Below are 24,827 nucleotides of genomic sequence, written 5' to 3' on the forward strand. Positions count from 1 at the left end.
TAGTTGGGATAAGTCACCAAAAGAGGCATGATTATCGCTTTCGTCATAGCAATGCCTGCTGAGGTCTATGCACAGAAGCTTTTGGCATATACAGAACTCTTCCTCTGGTAGACCTCTGATGAAGAATCCTATGAAAGGCATCAGCCTACATACCTCTATATGTCAACAGAAAGTAACAAGTGCAGTACAGGGTTGTTGTGTGGCAAGACTCTGATCAAACTTGCCACTAGGATGCTACCAAAAATGGCATCCCCGTGATCAAGTTCATAGCCCTCTCCCCCTCCTGCAATATATAGGGCAGTTTACTGTGTGGGTGAAGGCGTCTGCCTGGCATGTTTCTTTCTATAGTTCCATCACTACACATTGCATTAAATATCTTATTAAGAGTTGTGCTTAAGGAAGGAAACTTCTTTCATGAACAAGAAGCAGACACAGGGATGCCAGACTAGAGTTACAAAACACGGAGAAGATTTTTTTAAGTCTTCGCCCCTGCACCATTTTCTTGTTGGAAATCCACCTTCCCCAAAAGCTGCTATTAGAAAACAGCAGCTTTGGGTGCAAAATAGAACCTTAAAGCAAGGGGATTTAGGGCAGCAAAACAGTGCAGGGGGAACAGGTTAATTTGCCCCTCCTTGTGTTCCCAATCTGGTCTGGCATCCCTCTGCGCACTTTTTTTTTTTTTTTAAAGAAGCCAGCAGTTTTAAGCACATCCCATAATAACACATTTCATGCAACATGTCATTTTGGGCCCAGAAACACGCAACATACGAGCAGCCGGTTGAACAATGCATTATTCAATACATTACAGTGGGGTCTGGAGAAAGAGGAGATGAAAAAATGAATGGGCACTGTGAATGATTTGTAGACGTTCGAACTTCGTACAGAAATGTCATGAAACTATGTTCATTGCAGCAAATGCTTATGCAGGCTCACAATTCAATCCTGTGCATGTTGACTTGGAAGCAAGTCCCACTGAGTTCAGGGGGGTTTACTACCAAGTCAGTGTGCACAGAACTAGAGCCAAAACCTCTCTTAGATGCATGAAGTGTGTCTTCAGTTGCTAGGTGGGGCTGTAGTCCACAAAAGCCAACCCATGCAAATCTATCAGTCTCCAAGATGTCACAAAACTCCTTTTTGCTTTGTTGTAACAGGACAAGCCCATACATGTCTACTCAGAAGTAACTTTCACCAAGTTCCTTGGGACTTACTCCAAGGTACTGTGTATTGGATTACAGCCTAACATGGCTACCCTTCTGTGTAAGTAAAACAGAGCACGCTTTGGAGCTCTCTCTGTGGCTCTAATTTCTTTTGCCACAGGCCCCATGCTAGCAGGATCCTTCTGCTTCCATACTATTAATGCTGCCACCTATACATTACACATCTCTAGAACAGAGCAATAAATCAGGGACACCAAAGCAGTAAAAGAAAGCATCTTCCCTACAGCCCCCTGTCTCAGGGTGGTTATTTCCTACCTTCTCTATGAAGCCCCGATTGCTGGGCAGAAACTAGAAACATCTCTTCCAAGAAGAGGGTGTTCACTGAGCTGCCATTCATGGCTGTGTCTTCCAAAAAGAAGCTGAGGGAACTGCTTCCTACTGCCGTGACAACCGTCTCTGGGTACCACAGCCCTACCAGGTGACCGTCAGCTCCGTTTTGCAATGGAAGAACCCAGGGTGAGGAGAGGCAGAGATCAGTCCACCTTCTTCCCCCACCTCTCTCTAACCATCTCAAAGAAGACGAAGAAACTCCCCAAAATCCCAGCCAATCAGAAGCAGATATATTTTTAAAAAGTGTGCATACAGGCAAGCGAGAGACAGGAAGACAGAAAGTGAGAAGGAAGAATTGAATCTTGTTAAGGAGGGTTGTGTTTTCACATTTTGCTCTCTGTCATGATGCCTGGCAGATGTGGACTGAATACTGACAAGTGAAATGGGCAGATTCATTCATCTAAACTGGCTACCACCACTCTGTGCATGATATAAACATGTTTTGCAGGCATGAACACCACCCCCTTCATTCATTTATTAAAACCAGGCTCTAATCACTTCTAACACATGGACAAAAAGGTGGGAGACTAGGACTGGGAAAACTGTCTAGGCCCTTATAGTCTAGCTACCTAGAAATGCAATTCTAGTACCTGTCTCCTCAAATTCTCCTCAGATTCTAGTACCTGTCTCCAGTTCAGCCTGCCAATCCAAACTGGATGCTGTCTCCTGAAAAGACTACTGCTGGTTTTGAAGAATTTAACATTTTAGTACAGCCTGACCAGCATCCACTGGGGTTCAATTCCCAGAACCACTACAGATGCTGAAACCCACTGATAAGCAAAACAGTGGTAAGTGATAAGTGAATCAGTGGATTGGGACTTACCTGACTGGCAAGCACCTCCTGGTAGCATCTGGAGGCCTCCTGAGGCCCGGAGTGGCCAGAAGTACCTCGGAGTGGCCGTAGCAGCCTCATGCAGGCCTCAGAAAGCCTCCCGGATGCGACCATCTCAGCATGAGGAAGACCAGCTTGGCTCCAGTCATTGACCAGAGCAGGACCAACTGCAAGGAGCTTGCTTCTCCCTCTCTGGCAGGGGAGGACACTGCTCTAATTGCCAGCTGCACTCTCCAGATTAAAGGCTGCTGAATTCTGTGTGTGCAAATTAATATTGTATTATTGCAATTTGCCTCAAGCCACTTTGATGATAATTTGATTGAGAGTAGAAGTCTTCTATAAATAAATAGATAGTGACAGTCACTGTGCATGGAAGGGTTTTGCAAGAAATCCTTGGCGCTTTAAATCCTCACCTGTTCATTCGATGAGGACATGGGAAGACCTCACTGTATCTCCCCCCCACCTCTTTCCTTATCCACCCCCCCCCCAGTTCCCAATGTAGGATTTTTGCACACAAAAAGCACCAGTGCTTTAATCTCTTTAAGATGCTCACTGATTTTTTTCCCCTCAGCCCTCCCCTTCTCTAGGCTTGCTCTACTACATCCTCGTTTCTATGGCAACAGAAAGAGATTTGCATCCAAGGTTACACTAAACCAGGATGGATGAAACACAGATTTAAAGACATAGCAACACAGCTCCGAGCCTGTCCAAAATGCAAGCTGTCAGAACTGACAGAAAGGCACTGTAGAGGTGCCAATTTTAGATTTTAAGTAACAGGAAGAACGTCAGGGTAGGAGAAGCCAGTAAACAGTTTGGCAGGTTGGGGCAAAGCTGGATGCCATGAATAGTCTGGAAGAATCCATGGCTGAGGCTAAGCAAGAATGATGGGCTTGATCAGTAGCCTGGATGGAAAAATCACAAGGAACCCCATGCAAGAGAAAGATAAACATATAATAAAATCAACTGTTTTTAAAAGATTTGGGTGGAGCCAGAAAGAAGAAAGTGGGTTAGGGTGGAGACAGATTGGTGTCCAATGCGGGGAAGAGCTGCAGCTCAGTGGTAGCTGGTTAGTCCCAGCTTCAGTCCCAGGCATCTCCAGGTAGGGCTTGGTCTGAGACCCTGGAGAGCCATTACCAGTCAGTGTTGACAAGAATGACCTGGATTTGCATTTCTCAGAGTTTGTCCTCCACTGTACAACTTTGCGTGGTCCACCTATTGGAGGTACTACTGGAAGAAACTGACAATGATGTCATCACCAGTTATTTCTGGATGGGGAGGTAGACACGAAGCAGCAAACACTGATAAGGGCCTAAGGATGGATGGAGGGCTTTTTCAAGCATGAGAAAAGTGCATGCTGGAGCTCTGCCTGCGGAGCAGAGCCTCCTACCACTGCTTGTCACATTGCATTGCTTGTATTGCTGCCAGGCGGAGGCGGGGGGGGGAGGTTCGGGGCTCCCACACATACTGCCAACCACCTCAAGTACTACTGGTGGTAACACTGGCTGAGAAAAGCTGACCTAGAAAGACCAAGGATCTGACTGAGTAAAAGCCAGAAGGCAACTTCCTGCATGTTATGGGCGGAACCGACCAGAAACTAGAATTGTACCTGCTCCCACAGTTTAAGTGACGAGGCAAAATATAATCTTTGTAGTTAGGCCAGTAAAATGCCAGTTTGGTTGGAACTCTTTCTTACAATGTCTTACACTCTAAGTAGGGCATGGCCCACTAGGCCGGATTTCAGTTCCGGAGAGGGGAAGGGCAAGAGTGAGCAGAGACCTGCAGGCTTGCTCTAGGATAGGTTTACACTGCTGAAAAAGCACAGCAAGAGCTTTTGTTGTCATCTTTTACAGGCCCCATAAAAAGTTACAGCAGTGCTATCAACACAGGACAACAAGCCCTTTGTTTGCAAGCAAAAGAGATTTGCATACCTAGCACACATACCAACTTAACCCTTTGTGTAACATTAGCTACTCTGGCTGGATAAGAAGCCAACTGGATATAAACATCGACATGAACCATTTCCCTCTCCCCAAACTGCACCCTTGCCAGAGGCCTAGGGCTGGGTTTGCATGCTACTGAAACTTCAATCACATGTCCCTCTTGATGGGGTGCTTGGTTGGTGAGAATGATGTCAAGACTGAGGAGGAAGCTGCAGAGGGTGACACAATGCTCAGTGCAATCCATGGCCTACCAGCTGACCATCGGTTTACCAGCTGAACTTGAAGCACAGGTGGGGCCTCTATATCCATGGATTTTGCATGCACCGATCTGGCTCAACAAAGATCACCCGGACCCACACGTAGCCAGACTTGGCCCCAGCTGGCCCCTCCAGAGGTGACCGGAGATGTGCTCTGGTTGCCTCCAGAGGGCTTTCTGAAGGCCACAGAGGCTGTGTGTGTCCACCTGCTGCTTCTGTGAGCTTCAGAATGACCAAAAAGGCTGAAAAGACTCAACTTCCAGTTTCCCTCAGGAAAAGGCCTTTTCGGCGGGCAGACACACACTGCCTCTGCAGACTTCAGAAAGCACTCCAGAGGGGACTGGAGTGCAGCTGTTGTCCCCTTCAGAGGACTTAAGGGATCGGATCGCAGATTTAATTATCCGCGAATTTCAGCATCCTATTTTTTTAAGTACTAAGGGATGTTTGATAACAAACACCCATCAGTAGCAGTCTCAACACACAAGACACAGAACCCTCTGTGTTCTTTTAGGTACCAAGTGAAAACATTTATTTGCCCATATTTATTTTTTATGCTGGAAACTTCACCTGCCGTTCTCCTTTATTGTCAACAAATTTTTTGTTATATTTCAGCATATTTTATCTGCCATTTTGAGAGCTTTGGCTGAAGAACCGTTTAAAAAAACAAGAATGAAATAAAGTTGCACCTCAGTATCCCAGGCTCCCCATAGACACTGAAATCCACTGATAAGCGAAACTGTGGGGTCGGTCCATAGGACCTCCAGATGTGACCAGAGATTTTCTCTGGTCATGTCCAGACGTGTTCTGAGCCTCAAGGAGGCCACACAATGCCTCTGTAGGCCTCAGACAGCTTCCCGGACACAACTGGAGAACACCTCCAGTCGCGGGTGGATTGGATTGGGTCCTCAACCGTGGGTTCAGAACCCACAGTGACCTAAATCCATGGGTACTGAATCTGCAGATACAGAGGATGGACCTGTATACCTACCCACCCATGACACTCATACACTGAACTATCCACACTCATACACTGGGAATAAGGAATCTGTCACCCAGACTTCCTCCACCCTCTTTGTAACTCCTATCTCAGAAGCAAGAATACGGCACTTTCTCCCTTAGTGTGCAGTTAACTGGCTTAAACCATGCCACTAGGATTACAGGCTGTGCTTTCTATGTAATCGCTAAGATTCAAAGAGCAGATTTAATTGGACAGGCTGTGAGGGCCTTAGGGCCAAGGCTGAGGGCAAGTGTAGAGACTTCCAGTCACACAGCTAGCAGAGAGTATGAAGTGTAGAGGTCCAGAGCAAGCCACAGTTCTGTACTCTGGAGGAAGTAAGGACAAGTTGCGTATGGACAAGCAATCGAGTCCAGAGACTTTTGTTTCTGAGCTAACATGTGCATCCTTTAACAGGGCATTGTTCTGCATTGCTTAACAGGGCATTGACAGCAACTGTTACCCTGCACATGCCTGATCTTGTCTGATCTTCAGGCAAGATCTTGTTTGATCTTGCCTGAAGCTAAGCAGGGTCAGGCCTGGTTAGTACTTGGATGGGAGACTGCCTGGGAATACCGGGTGCTGTAGGCTTATACCATAGTCTTTCGAGACTGAAGGTTGCCAACCACCAACAGGGCACTGCTCCAGGGCTACTATCCCTCTTCACCCCAGCATGCTGTCTTTTTCAGTAGCTGTTGCATTTAGACTGTGAGACCTTTGGGGATAGGGAATTATTTACTGAATTATTTTATTATGTAATTCGCTTTGTGAAGAAAGTATATAAATTATTAATTTTTATATCTTATCTCACTCAAATATTATTATTATTAGTATTATTGATGATGATGATGATGATGATGATGATGATGATGATGATGCATTATCCAAAGGTTCAGAAAACAGTCACCACCACCAGGAGGCTGCTTGACTTAACAGCCCACAAGAACAGAGAGGTGTTTTATGGAATACAGTTTTTGAAGGTTGGTTTTGTCCAGCTTGGGAGATGCAAATGTAAAACAATAAAAAGCTGAGTTTTTAAAAATATATCACTTCTGGTATTCCAGGCAAGGGTGCATCAGTGTTTCTTTTGGTGGTTATGCATCAAATGTAACAAGTTAGCCACTCTTTTTCATCCCAAAATAGGACAGGGATGTTGAGACGGGAATGAGGTCTTACCTGTCTCGGAGTTGGTGGAAGCGACTGGCATCTCAGCGGTAAAGAAGGGTGTGCAGGGCTGGAATTAACAGGTGGCCAATTCTTCTTCTGTCGAACGTGCTGGAGATACTGCAGAAAGAAAAGGAATTGAACAGTATACACTGGGAAAATGTTTCCTCTGTGTTGGGCAGGGTTCACCCCAGTCTCAGAGCTATACATGTCCTCTCCCTTGCAAACCCTTGTGATGGCTTTGGACTCTTGTTTCTTATTCTGAGCTTAGAAGCACATTAAACTTTGTTGCTTTTTCATTAAAAAAATGACTGGGGCATGTGCTTTCACTGACCACACTTGACTTCATTGGGTGCTGAAATTAACCGAATGGGCCTGAATGCAGTTTGCTGCATTTTTAAAAGGGGGCGGGGAGGTCTTGATGAAAGGGATGCTGATTTCTCTGATTTCTTTCCCACTTTTAGGGACTTGCTGAGGACAGAGATTCCAGGTTAGGATCTTCTAAGGTTACTTCGAAGATCAGGAAAGTGACACTTAAAAAGAGGGTGTTTAATCTGTTCTGCCCTTCACCTGATCTAACACTACAGACGTCAGCAGAGCCCCTTGGCACTACACAACTAAGACATGGCAACAGGCAGAATTCTCAGGCAAACAGCTAAATTCCTGAGACCGTATTGGGATCCATTGTTGTTGGCATCCTTCAGTCTCGGAAGACTATGGTGTCACGCTCTGAATGGTGGTTCTGGAACAGAGTGTCCTCTCCAGTGCGCGAAGCCTGGGTAAAGTAGGTATGGAGGATAGGCTGTTACCCATGTAGCAAATCCCCCCTCTCCACATCGCTGAAATGGTCCAATGGAAAGGCAGAAGCCAATACGGTTGGTTCCAGCGGCGTCACAGGAGTTGCCAGAACGTGACTGTGTTCAGCCATGAACTGCCTCAGGGACTCTGGCTCCGGATTTTGCCTCGAGGTTGACTCCTGAAGCCTTTTCCATAACTGGATGTAGCCACAAGGCAGTGGAGGTTTGGGATCTGTGTTTTCCTTCTCTCAGATGAGCTGCCTTCCCAGGCTGATGAGTCCCATCTACCCAGTGGCTGTTTAGTACAGCCAAACTGAGGGCCTATTCTTATCCCCAGCCCCCAGGGCTACCCCCAGGGCTACCACTAGAATGTAAAGACTCCAGAAACACCTATATCTTTAATCAACAATACAGTATGTTGTATGTTCCCATTTTACAGCTTAAAACATATGAGCAATTGGAGGACACACTCCCACTAAAATTGTTTATGAAACAATTGAACCTTGAATTAACCGCCTCCTGCAACTGCTGGGTTCCTGTTTGCTGTTTAGCTTCACAACATTGGTCTTTGATGCTTTCCACCCACAAGATCAAGCCCATTGCTTTTCAACAAGGTAAAGCCACTTGCTAGGATGTAAGAACCAGACTCCAAGGCTCCCTTTCTGACAGTTTGCCTGTGCCAGGCTCTCTTGCTCCCTTTCTTATCATTTAGGGCTGACCTCTTTTGTCGCTCTCTTTCAGTGCTGGAACTGCTATGCCTACTTTCACTGTACAGGATAAGATTTTTGTTGCATGGCTTTTTTTCACATTTGGAACCAGAGCTGCATAGATGCTTTCAATCAAGTTTAAAATTAGCTTTGGGGCAGGGGGCTGCAGGAGACAAAGAAGGGCTGGCTTTCAAGTGCCACCAGCCACAGTGACTAGCAAACAGGAAGCCAGGCTGTTGTAATGGGCACAGCCCCACTGCTGGACCTGAAACAAAGACAGCCAGGATCAGATCCTTCCGATTCACAGCTATGGGGTAATGCTGGTCCCTTTGTTGCAGCTGTGGCCCAAAACACCCTTTAACAGCTTTGACTGATATGCTAGCTAAACCCATGAACTAAATGCAAGAGACCCGGCCACATTCATATCATTATCATTCATACTTTGGCAACTTCTAGATTAGACTGTGATCATGTGCTCCACCTGAGACTGCATTTGAAGATTATTAGTGCAGAATGGCTAGTGCAGAATGGAGCCGCTCACCTCAACATGTCTGTAGACAGACATTCTCATATATCGCCTATATGTTGAAACCACTGCAATAGCTGATAATTCATTTCCAGGTCCAGTTCAAGGCGCTGCAACTGTTACCCTGCACAAGCCCGATCTCATCTGATCTCAGAAGCTAAGCAGGGTCAGACCTGGTTAGTACTTGGATGGGAGACCGCTTGGCAATACCTAGGTGCTGTAGGCTTATACCATAGTCTTTTGAGACTGAAGGTTGCCAACCAACCAATGGTGGTGGTTAATCTTTAAAGCCTTCAGTGGCTTGGATCCCAATTATCTCAGGCAGGGGGGCCTTGGCAAACAGAGGTCCTGAATGACATTCTGTGTGATGTTGACGCTACGGATAGCCCAAGAGCACCTGGCACCTGAGGTGACAAGCTAAATGCTGACCCCCACCTGTGATGTGCCAACCTCAACTTCTTCCCATTCCTTGGACTGGAAAAGGAAGAGGGAGACACAGCAGAAGAGGAGCAGTAGGGGCAAACGGGTGGGACAGAGAAGGGTGCCCCCACTGATCTGGTACCTGAAGCGAATGGCTCACTCAGCCTAATGGAGGAAGCTCAACAAACCTCCACAAAAAGTACAGCAGACCTGGAACAGTCTTCCCACAAGGGGTTTCATTGCCTTCTCCCTGCTGTCTTTTCAGAGAGGAGGGAATCCTGTTGCAGAAGACTTCCGATGATGGCTGGCCTACATACCGTCTGCTCTTTTTCCAAGTTTCTTTCAGCTTATTGCCAATCGTTATATTAGCTCTCCGCATTCTTGTTTACTGTGGATAATAAACGTAAGCTGACGTAATTGGTCTGGCTGGTCACCCCTCATGAGCTTCATTATAAATCCAGCTCTCACCGACAGCTCGAGAGAGAGAAATCTCAACCAGCCGTGATGACAGCAAAGGGGGGGGCAGGGAGTCATAAATCAGAGAACCACAACATGCCCACAAGCAACAGCCCCATCAATAAATGAGGAATCAATAGTACACTGGGAAGGGAGGAAGTCCCTTGTAGGATAGCAGACATGTCGTTTTTACTAATGAAATCATAGGCTGGTGGGGCCTGAAGGGGAAGGTAAAAGCCTGGTTGTTGAAGGAAGAGGACATCAGAAGGCCTAAATTCCCCCCCCCATATGATTCTATACAATGATTCTATTGTATGATTCTATATCATTTTTTTCCTATATGATCCCAGAACATATGCTCTCCGGACCCAGCAATGGGCTCAAAGAGGATGGGACATGGAACTGGTATGATGGCTGCTGGGAGGTGGCACAGTCGGCCATGGAATGAAAAAAAGAATCTCCTTGGTTGGCAACCTTCAGTCTCGAAAGACTATGATATAAGCCTGCAGCACCCGGTATTCCTAGGTGGTCTCCCATCCAAGTACTAACCAGGCCTGACCCTGCTTAGCTTCCAAGATCAGACAAGATCAGGCATGTGCAGAGTAACAGTTGCTGCTAAGGAATCTCCTAAGAATCTCCTAAGGAAAGATTAAGAGAGAGAGCACAACAAAATGTTGAAGAGCCAGAGTTTCATAGAGTCTAAAGGCAGGGCCACTGAGGAAGGGGTCAGCGGATACATTGTGCTTGGGCCTGGGGTCAAAAAAGAGACCCAAGTGTCAAAGGAGAAGAGCTGGAGATTTCCTGGGATCTCAGCTGTCCTCATGGAGAGTGAAACATGAAGGCCGGACTGATTGGGAAGCCAGGTCTACCGGGTGGGGTATACCTGAGCTCTGCACAGGGAAGCCTGGTAGACCTGGGCTCTGAAGACCTTTCCATCTGTTGCCACTCTCCCTACCCTGTTTTGTTTCTCCCCACTCTTGTTTCGTGCATCCCCGTCACTGCACTCCTCCTCCCTGTTTCGCCTCTTCCTTCCCTCTTTGGGAAGGGACCCAAAAGAAACTTTGTATCCCCTGATAAAATTCCTCTCAGAGGCCCTGCCTAAAGGAGAAGAGAAACTGCGCACTGTCTCTCTGCAAATGGTTGGCAACCTTCAGTCTCGAAAGACTATGGTTTAAGCCTACAGCACCCGGTATTCCCAGGCAGTCTCCCATCCAAGTACTAACCAGGCCTGACCCTGCTTAGCTTCTGAGATCAGACGAGATCAGGCATGTGCAGGGTAACAGTTGCTGCATGCTCTGCAAATGGAAATGCAGGAATATCAAGCAGGCAGGCTAGCGAAAGAGCATTTAGGCAGAAGCAATGCACATAGAAAAGTGGGGACCCAAGAAAATTGTCCGCGACGTCACAAAGCTGAAAAAAGGAGTCTGCACTGTTTTCTCCCCTCCCTCTCTTACCATGACTGGCCCGCACCAAGGCAGAATGTTGTCAACCACTTTTTGACACCAGTCTGTGCCAGCCACATGGCTAACACAAGGAGCTCATGCAATTTGCAAATGGACAGAACAGCTTGTTAGGAAAGATTCACTAGACCAGCTGTTTGGGTTGCAGGCATCTGGGCAGAGCAAGGCTATTAACTGTGTTTAGGGGACAGTAGGACTGCAAAGAGATCCAGAGCATGCACGCATGTGCACATGTTCGGTCCATCAAGGCAGCCACCCATCCCAAGTGTGCATGCACATCCTTTCCACTCACCCAATAATCTCCTCCACTTTTTATTCAGCAATTGAAAGAGATTCGACACCGCCCGACACATCCATTCAAAATTACTGTCAACAGCGTCACAGTGCCTTCTGCATGATATAGGCATGTGTGCACGTGACAAGCCAAGCCCAGTTGTGGAAGGGAGGGGGGAAGAGAGAGAGAGAGAGAGAGAGGGCTGCTAAGCCACTCTGCGCTGCCAGCCCAAGAACCGATCACCACATTTCTCATTATGTAATACACTCCTTGAGTCAGGCAGCTCAAAGCACAAGCATTCGTGGCTCCCCAGCGCACAGAAAAACACACAGATGCCCTTCATTTGCGGCAATTCTGATTTATAACAGCAGCTTATCAGACAGAGCCATTTTGGGGGCAACATACAGCACAGGTGGAAATGACATTTCATACGATCGCAGACATTCAGCCACATTTGGATTTTGACATCTGGAACATCATTAACCTTCTTGTCTGGAGGAATTTTAAGGAGAACACTTGCCAAATCCACTATGGTTATATGCCTGGTTTTCCCCTCCTAAAACTCACACAAATACAACCACAGCCAGCGCTAGGAATCTCAAATGGGGCGGGGAAGAATGAAATGGCAATATAACATTTGAACTTGCAAGAAGATTCCCAAGTTAGGAGGACGTGATTTCTATTTCACCATCGTTGGGAAAACCAACAAACACAGCCAGCCATTTTGCACACCACAGATATGAAATGTAGAGCAATACACATTAAGTGTGATTAATAAACCAGAATTGCATAAGAGGCACTAAGATTTAGGGCCCCCCCCCCCCGACACCAAGGCTGCAACCCTATAAACACCTTCACACACTGAACACAATGGGACTTTGAGCAAAATCCTATGCATGTCTACTCAGAAGAAAGATTTTAGTCAATGGGGCTTACTCCCAGGTAGGTGTGGATAGGATTGCAGTCCTACTTCTGAGAAGTCATGCGGAGGATTGGACTGCAAGTGTACCTATCTCCTACATCTTTTATTTTTAAATCTTTGATTTTTAAGCTCAGGATTGTGGGAAAGGCTATGCTGCGTGTTCTGAGTAGCCAGGAGTAGTTGGGTAGGTGATAACTGTGTTTTCTTTGTTGTGATGGAGAGTCACTCTGCACATGCTCAAAGCCACTGTATTACAGGCTGAGCACTGGCACTGAAATCAGTTTCTACAGCTAAACCCTAATTCACATTAAAACAAACAAGGCACAGCAACTTGCCATTGATCCTAAAATAAACAGAAACATAACAAAGCTCTTTAACAAGAAGGCATTATTGATTTTTTTTTCAAACCGCTATCTGTTGGGCTTGAGCATATCCAGAAAGAGCAGGTGCCTTTTTAAGAGGGCAGTATCACTGGCCAATTTTGAATTGTACAGATGTCCAAGTGTGTCCTCCAAAGAGAAAAATTATGAAGGCTTCCTGCGCCCTTCCCAAACAGGTTGATAACAGATTTGTGTCACTTAAATCAGGAAGTGCAGATGGCCAAATATAGAGCGGTTACATGGGCGATTTTCAACCTTTTTCATCTCACAGCACTCTGACATGGCACTAAAACTGTCAAGGCACACCATCAGTTTTTTTTTTTAAATAATTGACAAGGCACACTGCACTGCCGGTGGGGGGGGGGCTCACATCCCCCAATGACCCTACTAATCATGACTCTTCCCCAAACTCCAAAGGCACACCTGTGGGCCATTCGCTGCACACCAGTGTGCTGTGGCGCATTGGTTGAAAATCCCTGGGTTACATTGTGGAACACGACAGAAGGCGACTGGACTTTGAGGAAAAGATCATCGGTTTTATTCCATGAGATGATAGGGAAGGGTAGTTTGGAAGGGTAGTTTAAAGTAAGAGGCATCCATTGGAATACACAGAAATTCTACAGCACAAATACGCCCTACTTTTCTCAAGCATGAGTGCATTTGAGCTGTAGGATCTTCATAATTTCTGTGTACTCCAATGGATGCTGTGTACTTCAGAATTTCAAGTGCCTTTTTCCAAAATGAGCGGGGAGATGGGAAATCAAACACACACAGGAGCTGGGGGAAAGGGAGCAAGAAATCTTTCATCATCCTCAGCGTTGCCCATGGTGTCCTCCTTTTTAATACACGGAAAGAGTAGGGGGAAAGAGAGATTGCTTTGGGGAAAGGAATAACCCAGTAACAGCAGTGGCAACGTATTAGTAGAGCACTAGTAAATGCAGAAGATGGACAATGAAGAGAAAAAGCACACCTAGCCAAGGGATTGTTTAAAAAGGAAGAAGTTAATGAACTACAACTGATCCACCCGGAGTAGTGATTAAATTGGAGGTGGGGCGAGGTACTGGGGGGGGGGTGGGGTGGAATCTACTCTTTGCCCTAAATCAAGGGAGGAAGTCCTTTTAAGACCAGAGATCCAGTTTCAGCATCGAAAGAGGGAAAGACACCGCGCGATCCCATGCGTGGCTACTCAGAAGTAAGTCCCATTTGGTGCAACGGGGCTTACTCCCGGGAAAAAGATCGTGCGTAAGATTGACCACAGGCACGATACTGACCACAAAGGGTTTGCAGCATGGTGGTCAGTGTGGTGACAGTGACAAGCCAATGGGAACTCGTACGTCCCTTTTGCAAAATGGGGAGTGGGGTGGGGGGCGTGAGAAGGCTGCAGGCTTTGCACACGCGAGTAGGGATGGAGTAGGGAGGCGAAGGGGGCAGGCAGCAGTCACTCACCTGCTTCGATGCAGCAGCAGCGCCAGGGAAAGCAGAGCCTCGTAGGGCTTAAGCGGGAGGAGATCCTGACCTCCGAAGCCCCCTCCGAGCTTCGCGGGGTAGGCTTGGCTCCGCACTGGCTCCTGACCGCTTCTCGCATCGGCCTCTAGAGGGCCTTAAAGGGGCAACGCTTGGGAAAGTGGATGCGCTGGGTCCCACCAGTGCCAGCGATTAGTCCAGTGTTTCTCAACCAGAGCACCACCGGTGGCCCTTGAGATGGGGTCCAATGGTCCTCGTGGAGCCCCCAGACCCCCTCCACCTGGCAGCGAGGGTAGCAATGTGACAAGCAGCACTGGGAGGCTTGGCACGGCAGGCACAGGGTCAGCGTGCAATTTTGGCGCACTTGAAAAAGCCCTTCCATCCACCGTGCGCCTCTTACTGGCGTTTGCAGTGTTGCGTTGGGCCTCCCACTCCCAAAGTAACTGGGGGTGACATTGTTGCCCATTGTTACCTCGGGTGGTCCTTTCCAGTAGGTGAACCACGCAAAGCAGCACGGCGGGCGACGAACGGTTGAGAAACGCCAGCAGCATAGCTAATGATCTTGGAGCCTGGTGCCCAGTTCAAGATGATGCCCCAGAAGTGATGTCATAACCGGCCTTTTAAAAAAGTGAAAATGGGGGGAAATCTGCCTCCTCTGCCCAGCAGCTCACTGCCCACTTGTTCTGCGCCTTCCCCTAGGCCCTCCCATATTAACACCTTATTGGTTCCCTGCTGTATCTTAACACCTAATTGCCTCTCAGAACAATCTGTCTCATTAGCCAGTTTTGAGTTTAAAAAATTCAGTTTTTGTTACATAATACAGTTGTGTTTTTATTTTCTGGTTATTTGCTCATGACTTTTGATACAATGCAGATATGTTGATGCAGTTTATTTTGTTGCATTCTGCTTTAAATTCCACATCAAATTGGGTATAACATGATGGTATTATTTGAAAATACCAAGATTGTCACAATTTTGGCCACCATTGTCAAGCTCAGAATGTTGTCCCCCCAAAGCTTGTTGCCAGGTGCATTTGCTACCTTCTGCACTCCCTTAGCTATGCCACTGAGATACACTGCCCTAATCTCCATGCTTCTCTGGCTTGTGCAGGAAGCTTTCAGTATCAAGTGACCGGACAGACTCCAGTCAGGTCTAACGGTCAGGTCTAACAAGGCTGTAATGTGAAGACAGCCTTCCTACATGTGAACAGCTGCCAATCAGTAACATGTACCTTTTCCTTATGGGAATATACACCCACCCAGCCTGCCCTTCACACATTTGGGATGATGGGAGAGGATCTAGGTTCCAGGTAGGTGTGCCACCTACATATGCCTCTCAAAGCTTCTATGCTTATTAATATGGCAGGTTATCTGGCAGAAATTCAACAGGTGACATTTCTCTCTTTCTGCCTCTCTAGACTGGGACAAACTTCATCTCTTGAATTTCTGCCCACCATCATAGGAATAAGAAGAGCCCCGCTGGATCAACCAAAAGGCCCATCTTGTCCAGCTTCCTGTATCTCTCAGTGGCCCACCAGATGCCACAGGGTGCACACAAGACAACAAAATACCAACATCCTGGCGCCCTCCCTTGCATCTGGCATTCTGAGGTAGCCTACTTCTAAAAGCAGGAAGTTGCACGTACCCATCATGGCTTGTAACCTGTGATGGACAGAAATCTGTCCAGTCCCTTTTTAAAGGGATTTAGGCCAGATACCATCACCATATCCTGTGGCAAGGGGTTTCATAGACTAATTACACACTGCATAAGGAGATACTTTATTTTGTCTGTTCTAACTCTTCTGATACTCGGTTTTAGTGAATGTGTGAAAGGGAGAAGAACATCCCCTGCATAATTTTGTATGTTTTGATCATATCCCTCCTCAGTTGCCTTTTTCTAGACTAAAGAGCCCCAAATGCTGTAGCCTTTCCTCATAAGGGTGGTGCCTCAGCCCAGTAATCATTTTGGATGCTCTCTTCTGCACCTTTTCTAGTTCCATTATATCCTTTTTTAGATCCAGCTGCTAACTCAACTGATCAGAAAGGTGACAGCTCTACTCCCAGTATGCTGTCTACTCAGAAGTAAGTTCTATTGTATTGGATGGAACTTACTGCCAGGAAAATATGCAATGAATTGCAGTCACTATACAGGTTTTTGGTTTTTTTCCAGTTGACAGTTGTCTGTGCAGCTCACTCCCTTATGGGCCTACTCAGAAATCAGATCCATTGTGTTCAGTGGGATTAACACCCCCATAAGTGTGCTTAGGAATTCAGCTCTAGGCAAGGGCTTACCTGCAAGTAAACATACATGGGATCAGCCTGCCACTTGGGCTGCAACTGTTAATAAAAAAATTCAGATTAATTCATTAAAGTCATTTTTTTTAACCAGCGAAAAATGTATTCCTAATTAATGGGATTGCTCTTTTAAGAAGAGTTAATTTATTTTTAATATAGGTATTAATAAAAAATACAACTTTCAGACACCATTTTAATAAAAGAGATATCCCCTCTCCATTTCATGAAATAGGGCAACACCGCTTAAAATGATGTCTCTTGCAGACACCTAAACAAGTGAAGGGATATGTAAATTGGTTTGTGGAGTTCTGCTTAATGGGGGGGGGGGGGGTTGGAGACTGTAGGATGTCCATGGAAGTGATGGTGGAGAAAGTGCAGTTGAGGGGATTTTGAGAGAGGATTCAGAGGTCTAAGAGGGTTTTGAACCATATTGGAGCTCGTACAATCACCTAAAGGGCATTACAGACTGTAATTTCATCTCTTAAGCCCCTGGAAGGATCAGCTCTATGGAAGAAGTTTCTAACTACCCTGGGCATTCAGCAAGCACAAGGAACTCTACATTTTGATATAGTCATCCTCTGAGGAACATGTTTATTGGTTTAAAGCCTTTGTGCCCCTTTGTCCCCTGACAAGGCTCTTACAGGGTCTTGCATAAAATGAAACAACACTGAAATCATTGCAACAGAAAAAGAGGGCATGTGGGCAACTGTTACATCTTCCTTAAGGGGGAATGGCACATTTTCGGTTCACTTGGTGGGTTACAATCCACCACTTTGGGAACCACCATCCTAGAGCATTTCTCAGCAGGTGCCTTTTGAGCCTTCGCTTGAAGATGTCCAGTGAGGGAGGATCCACCAGGTCCGTTGCCAATCTGTTCCACTGCCAGACCTCCCTGACTGTCAAGAATTTCTTCCTGGTGCCTAGCCGGAATGTCGTCTCCTGCAGTTTGTACACACTGGATCTAGTTCTACTCTCAGAGGTAGGTGAGAACAAATTTGTTCCTTCTTCTATATGACAGCCCTTCAGGTATTAATGATCACCTCTGTTGGGTGACAACATTAGCTGCTCCTCTTTGGCCTTTTCAGCAATTCCTTTTTCTTCACAGATGAAACAAGAGAAAGAAGGCAAAGAAACATGCACAGCCCTCCACAAACACAGGAATGTGTTTGTGGATTGGTTTTTTTTAAAAGAAAATTATACCTTGTGTTTTCTCCCACTAAGAGTGCAATCCTAACCCCTTATGTCAATGCTTTCCAGCACTGGCCAATGGGACATGTGCTGCATCCTGCAGTTGGGTGTCACTCACAGAGGCCTCCTCAAAGTAAGGGAATGTTTGTTCCCTTCCCTCACAGCTGCATTGCCCTTATGCAAAATAACAGCAGAAGTGTGTGTGTGTGTGTGTGTGTGTGTGTGTGTAACCATTGGCTGATCATGGCTTAGATTTAAAGTCTACATGGATGATGTCACTTCTGGCCATGACATCACTTCCAGTTTAACGACCATGGTGACCAGACATGGTCATTTTTCCAGGACACATCTTTTTTTAGCCTCTTGTCCTGGAAAAGAACTTTAATGTCCTTCTTTTCCCTGTAAGTGGGACGCAGTGCAGAGCTTTCTTGTCATCAATAAATTATATGTAATAAATTATAAGTAATATAGTTTCAGATTTAAGCCATTTCTGCCTAATGTTGCATATACGCAACAGGGACCAAATGCGTACACCGGTGAGCCAGGCAGCAAAGGGTTAATAACAAGTAATATAGTGTATAAATTAACCACATGAAATCAATATACAAGTGTTTTAGCTCTTATTTTGTCATGTCCTACATTTTTCTTGGATGTCCTGCATTTTGGGTTGCCTTGACCTCTTTTGCGGTTAGGACTTCTGGTCGCCCTGGAAGAGGGACAGTTACTCTCCCCTTTATAAGTTGAGCTCCAATTGAAAAAAAATGCCTCTTTGTCCAGTTAGGTTGTCATTATAGTGCTTTAAGATAAAACGTCATTGTTTTTATGCATCTTCTGCCCATTGTAAGCTCCCACCAATGTCATTTGTATGATGGAAAAGCATGAGGGAAAGGGGTAAAATAAGTCGGAAGCTTGCAATAGGCAGGCTTCCCATTGCAAATGCAGAACATACACATGTACAGTTAGAAACATATAGGTTCTGTTCAAACCTATGGAGGAACTCATAGATGTCAGGAGCAGAGGAAACAGGTCATTCACATTTCCAGTCCCATCCTCCAGTGCATTCATTGGATCATTGAAAAGGTTTATGTGTGACCCTCTGCAGTCACTGCTGAGATGTGCTCTGTTTTTGCTATTAGCCACTAGGTTTGAAATGCAGTCAATCCCCATTCATCACATACTCCGTTCCAGCGGATTTGCTTATCCTCGGGGAACAAGAGGACAATTACTTCATGCCTTTTGCAGTCTGCTCTCGGCTATCCGTGGCATTCTAAAGCTATCCGTGGCCATTTTGAAGCCATCCGCTGCTTGCAGATTAGCTACTCCACCTCCCCCTAATCTGCTGATCCCATGGGATCAATGACTCCATATCGCTGATTTGGTATCCAGTGGGTTTTCCAAGAATCTAACCCCAGCAGATAACAAGATTTGATTAGCTTTTTTCTTGGAAGTCTGCACTGATCTATGGTTATGTGACATGTAGCATTGTCAGAGACACTCCTGTGCCAAATTAGTCTTTCGAAGAGCACAGTCAGGCCAGATGCTGTACGTCAGTATGACAGCCTTTGATTGCTTATGTGAACAGTGACTGTGTTTCCTATCAGCCACCAAGCAAGCCATATATATATTCCCCTTGCACTGGTCTGCCATATTTCTGTTTTCCCAGCATTACGTTGTGTGATAATATTGGACACATCTTCAGTCATTTTTGTCTGTTAATTTCTTTTGTTTTCAATATAATGACACAGCAGACAAAAATCTGCTGTGGGAAAAGAATGATGCACAAGCATGCCTTATGGCCTTGACCTCCAGGCATTGATTGGGCTCTTCTACATAAGCATCTTCCCTATACAGAAGGTATAAAGGTTTCATACTGATGAGGTAACCAATGCATGGAGGTTAAGGATAGTGGGAGGGGGGCAGTGATTGCAATCTAGTTCTGCCCACTCAATGCACCCATTATTCCCAGTTTAGTCATCCACCTGAGGCTACTATTCACCTGAGGCTACTATCTCTAGAACTAAGAAACTCCCTTCTACAATATTCTCACCATTGCCTCTTTGTGCTTAACTTAAGGAAGTCAGTCAGTGGCACTGAGGGTAACATCACAGAGCTTGGCAAGCGGGAAGTCTGGTAGTGATGTGATGATGTCATCACATCACTGTCAGAGGAAGGAAAAGTATTCCCTGCCGAGAGGGAGGGTGTGTTCAGTTGCCAGGTTTTTGCTGCCGAGAGGAGGGTATTTGTTGAGCTCCGCTAGCTCCCTTGCCACATCTGAGGCTTGCACAGTCAGGGCGGCAGTGACACTGTCACCAGTTAGCGCCTTTTATTGTTGTTACCCAAGGTGGACCGCACCCCCTCCATCATCCTGTTCCTATGCCACTGAAGCAGACAAAAATATGATGGCATGAAACAAGCACCCTGTCCCAGCATCCTGTGCCAGAGGGGCGGGATATATTGCACTCCTACTAGCTCTGGATGTGGAGTAGTACTTTAAGAAAAAAATAATCAGGGGATTGCACTCCTCTTGAAAACATGGATAGGATTAAGAGCTTCACAGTGACACCTCTTTTCTGCTTTCCTTATACTCTAAGGTCCCTATTGCCCTGACCCAAATTTACAAAATACTGTAATTTTAAGAAGAAAATTGATTAAAAGCTAAAGTGACCTATTGTAATAGGCTTCTAGAAAGGAGCAGTATTGTAGGCTGGGAGGGAGAGCCTGCAGAGGAGAATCAATTGGTGTTGGAAGGCGGTTACGTAGTACAGGTCCAAACTTGTTATACACTGATTTTTATACACTGATTTGACTCAATACGAGTGACCACTGCAAATGAGAAGGAATGTGCTGATCCCCGGAGAAGGGGAAAATGCACCCCTTTAAAATGCTTTTCTTACTGTTGTAGAGATTTTTATCTCAACATGATGAGAAGGGCACTTAAAAGAAAGCAGTCCTTTATAATAGTTAGAGAGAGGGCAGCCAGCTGACCATCCATCAATCATTCTCTCTCCAAGCAACCCCCCCTTGCCCCTGAACACATGAAAGAAAGATAATCTTTTCTAAGCACCTGGAGAGAGACTGATTGTTGGATTGTCATCTTAATGACTCTATCTTAACATCCCAAAAGTCAGCAAGGCTGTTTAAAATCACCTGAGCAAAGGACTTTGTTTTTAAATGATTTGCTGTAGTGCAATTTTTGCCATCCAGGTGAGTTCTGGGAACAGAACCCACACGAATAATGAGACACAACCTGTATTGAGAAAAAAAATTCAACATCATCATCATCATCCATACGCCTGCATCCCCATGATTTTGGGCCATGGGCTGTGAATACAACTGTTTTCAAGATTATGCACTCAAACTATATGTCAGTTGCAGGCTGGGATCATTTCAACAGTGGATCTACTTGTGAGTAATTCTGTCAGTCTGCCACCTGGGGCTTCTGGGCTCTGGAAATGATGGAATTATTATGTGGGTGTGGCTGAGGTGCTACTAGTCATAAAGTTGGAGGCCCTGTATGTTTGATGCTACTGTTCTGTCTTGGCTCCTGCCTGCTCAATAACTTCTGTTTCTTCACCGTGTTTCTTTTTTTTTGGGGGGTGGGGGGGTATTTTAAAGGTGCAATAGTATTTCAGAGTAAGGAATGAAAGACAACACATTAATTCAACTTGATTCTTCTATCATCTGATCTTTCCATAATTATCTGAGGAGAGAGAGGAGTCTGCAGATGTGGTTACGGTTCTTTGACCAATATGGCTTCATCAAGACATCGATGGAAAAGGAAAATCAGAGAGAGAGAGAGAGAGAGAGAGAGAGAGAGAGAGAGAGAGAGAGAGAAGCATCACAGAGAGATCAGCTTACGCTTGGGTTTATGGAACAGTAGTTTGCCTTTTCTGGTCTCAACCACCAAGCCCTGAAAAAGCAGCAAAAATGATAGATTCATTAGATACTCCTGTCAAAGGACCACAGGACCACCTACCCACCAGCTTCCCATTGCTCAATCTTTCAAAGGGACTACAATGCTTGGATACACTCAAGTTTAGGCAACACAGTGACAACAGCAACATGTGATCTGTTTACTGATCTGTCTTTTTCTGTGTTGTAATTGAATCTCAACCATGGGGTGGGGTCTTTTCTCACACTACTAGTTAAGCTTATTTAACGGGAGATGCCCAGGACTGATCCTGAAGCTTGATCCATGAAAAGCACTTGTTCTGCCACTGAACTAGTACTCTAACCAACCAATGACTTTCAAAGATGCACAGCCCAATTCTAACCAACTTTCCAGCACCAATGCAACCACAATGTAAGGGGATGAACATTCCCTTACCTTGAGGAGGCATCTGTGACTGCCCCCTTCACTGCGGTGTGCACCCTGTTGTCACAGCTGCATATGTCCTGGAAAGTTGTTAGATCTGGGCTAATTGGAATGGCCCAGTAAGCAAGCCAGGTCTTGTGATCGAAGGCAGAGGGCACCCATGGGTCAGATCTAGCGCCCATTATGATCCTTCCCCCAGGTGAACAGAGCTTACTGCTCTGCCAAGGAGCTGCATATCTAGATGCAACTGCCCAGCGTGGTATTTGGGGGAGATCAGGATGAAAGATATGTGACTCCCCAGTGGAATGGTAAGCTCTGTTCATACTGAAGGGATTTTTGGTACACAATGGTCTCCAATTTGGAGACTGCTGATCTCAGGGAAGGCACATATCTGGGTTAATTTGATCTGGGGCAAAAATTCCTCATCACTGACTGAACATTTGCCAAGAGGTCGGTGCTCTAAGCATGTGCAGAGTGCCTTCTAGATCAAGGCACATAAGCTTGAGTCCCAAGACCTGTCAATTCAGAAATAAAGCACAGTATGAAAGCCCACCTATCCTGTGGATACAGGAGGGAAAGGATAACAAAAAATAGTCACAATCCAGACCACACAGCCCTCAATTCTATACATACGTCTTGTCCCAAGCCCTTTAAGAAAGATGGAAATAAGCCTTTCATATCAGGCTTAGATTATTCTGTGCCACCATAGCATCTCCATCCCTCTGACTGCCTGTCTTCCACCTCTTTCTTATTCAAGTGATTGTCAATTAGCTCCACCTACTGGGCATCTTTGGGAAGCAGAGCAGAGCAAATTTTCTATCCAGGTCTCTATTCTCTGTCCATGTCTTGCAAACATTCCAATGGATGATTCTCCTAGTTGGATTCTTTCCTAAAGTCCTAGGCATGGATTGTGTTTTTTTGAGGATTTTTTTTAAGAGGAAAGAAACATGGCCTGAAATACTTGAATGTGACAAGTGAATCATTGCCTTAAAATGCAAGCCTCTCTCTCTCTCTCTCATTTAAATTTCAATATCAAGCTCTTTGGGGCTCCAACAATTCCACTTTTGAATTTTTTCTGTTTATGTGTTACGTTTCTATCCCACCCTTCCTCGAGGAGCTCAGTGCAACATTCTTGGCTCTCCCTCCTCATTATCCTCCCAACAACAGCCCTATGAGGTAGGCTAGGCTGAAAGCTAGTAACTGACCCAAAGTCACCCTGTAGGCATTAGGGTTGAATAGGGATGTGAAGCAGAGTCTCCTTGCTCTTTGTTCAACCACTACACCAATATTGCTGTGGTTAACTTCTCTTTTCTAGCTTTTCACAGATGAATGAGGTGCCTTCTTCCGTGTAAGACCCCTGTCCTTCCAAAGCAGTATGAGCTGGTCAATGGATCATAACAATTCTTGCAGAACTTAATTCCACTTTTGGACTTGCCGTACCATCTCAGGGACTCCAGCTGCCCATTTGTTTTTCACATTTTTTATACTGCCCTTCCTCCAAGGAGCTCAGGATGGTGTACATAGTTCCTTCCATCTCTTTGTCCTCACAACACCCCTGTGAGGTAGGTGAGACTGAGAGATAGTGACTGGCCCAAGTTCATCCAGGAAGCTTCATGGCTGTGCAGGGATTTGAACCTGGACCTTCCAGGTCTAAGGCCAACTCCTGAACCACCACAACATCCTGGCTCTCATCACCATCCTGACATTCTCAAATGCCTGACTTTGGGGTCTCTCTTGTTTTACAAATTAAATGCTGGACCCACCTCTGGTTTTCCCCAGGGCAAGAAGCACCATCTTTAACCCTAGAATATAACTTGCCTGTCGGTAAACAGTGACTCAGGGCAAGTGTAAGGATGTCCTCAGACTCCAGCAAAATTATCTTCCACACTCCTGGGATAGAGAGAAAGGAAAACATGTAGACAGTCAGTTGTCACTCAGCATGTTGCATTCACAGAACTGAGGACATTTTGTCCACACGAAATAGACCTTTAAATTTCTCAGGCATACCCAGCACTTATGCCAGCAAAGGCACCTGAACCTCCCCGTCCCCGTGATCAGTTTCTAAGGAGAGATGCCTGTATTCAAACTTTTGAAACCTTACTGTTTTGAGATGGATAACCGGCCCGTTCATAAACATAAAGAACTGTGTGCATTGGATCAGGACCATTCTGGTGTCATTGGATTCCTCTCAGCCTGCCCTTTCCGACGGACTAAGGCAAGTTCGCTTACTCATGGTTAAACGTGTGATATGACTCGGTTCCACTTTCTATAGGGTTCCATGCAACTTTTGATGGAATGGAGATATTTCCCTCCGGTGTTTCTGCTTCTGCTGTAACTTCTACATCCAAAGGTTTATGACATGATGGTATTCTTCCTAATCACCAAGATTTTAGCATGTCACCCCCCCAGTGCAGCCTGCACCCCCTAGCGACGCCACTGCTTCACAGGTCCAGAATGGCCCTGAATGTTTAGGTTGTATCTCGGTTTTGCTGGATGCTGGCTGCAGACGGAGAAGTTACATCTCCAGCATTTAAACTGATGTTCATGTGCTGTTAAATACCAACAAGAAAGGACCTTCAGATGATTCCCTTCTACATTAACACAGCTGGAATTTGTGGAGCTGAGCCTTTTTTATCAACTGAATTCAGTAATCCTCATGCCTCATATCTCTTCTCGTCTCTTCTTTCCTGTGTCCTTTCGAGACATCGGATGACAGCATTTTAAAACTCAAATTCATTTCAGCTCTGCAGATGTCCTTATGTCTATAGATGCCGGCAGTAGGGGGGAGAAGGAACAGATAATGTACCTGTGACTAACTTTCCTTTGCGAGGTGCACAGCAGGCAGATGGTAGCATCTGGACCAGGGTGCGTTACTGAAAGGTCAAATCAG

At 45.8% G+C, this 24,827-nt stretch overlaps 1 protein-coding gene and 1 pseudogene across 1 annotated transcript in view; both read right to left on the bottom strand.

The window, feature by feature from the left end:
• Nucleotides 1-1,554, bottom strand: part of MPP2 (MAGUK p55 scaffold protein 2) — a 34,940-nt gene extending 33,386 nt beyond the window's left edge. The window contains exon 1 of the mRNA XM_066627960.1: nucleotides 1,473-1,554. Coding sequence (XP_066484057.1) covers nucleotides 1,473-1,554 — 82 coding nt within the window. The remainder of the gene's footprint in view (nucleotides 1-1,472) is intronic.
• Nucleotides 1,555-10,814: 9,260 nt separating this feature from the next.
• LOC136655031 (5S ribosomal RNA) lies at nucleotides 10,815-10,934 on the bottom strand (annotated as a pseudogene).
• Nucleotides 10,935-24,827: the final 13,893 nt, after the last annotated feature.

This window comes from Tiliqua scincoides, chromosome 5 (genome assembly GCF_035046505.1).
Source record: "Tiliqua scincoides isolate rTilSci1 chromosome 5, rTilSci1.hap2, whole genome shotgun sequence".
In the NCBI taxonomy this organism is placed as follows: Eukaryota; Metazoa; Chordata; class Lepidosauria; order Squamata; family Scincidae; genus Tiliqua; species Tiliqua scincoides.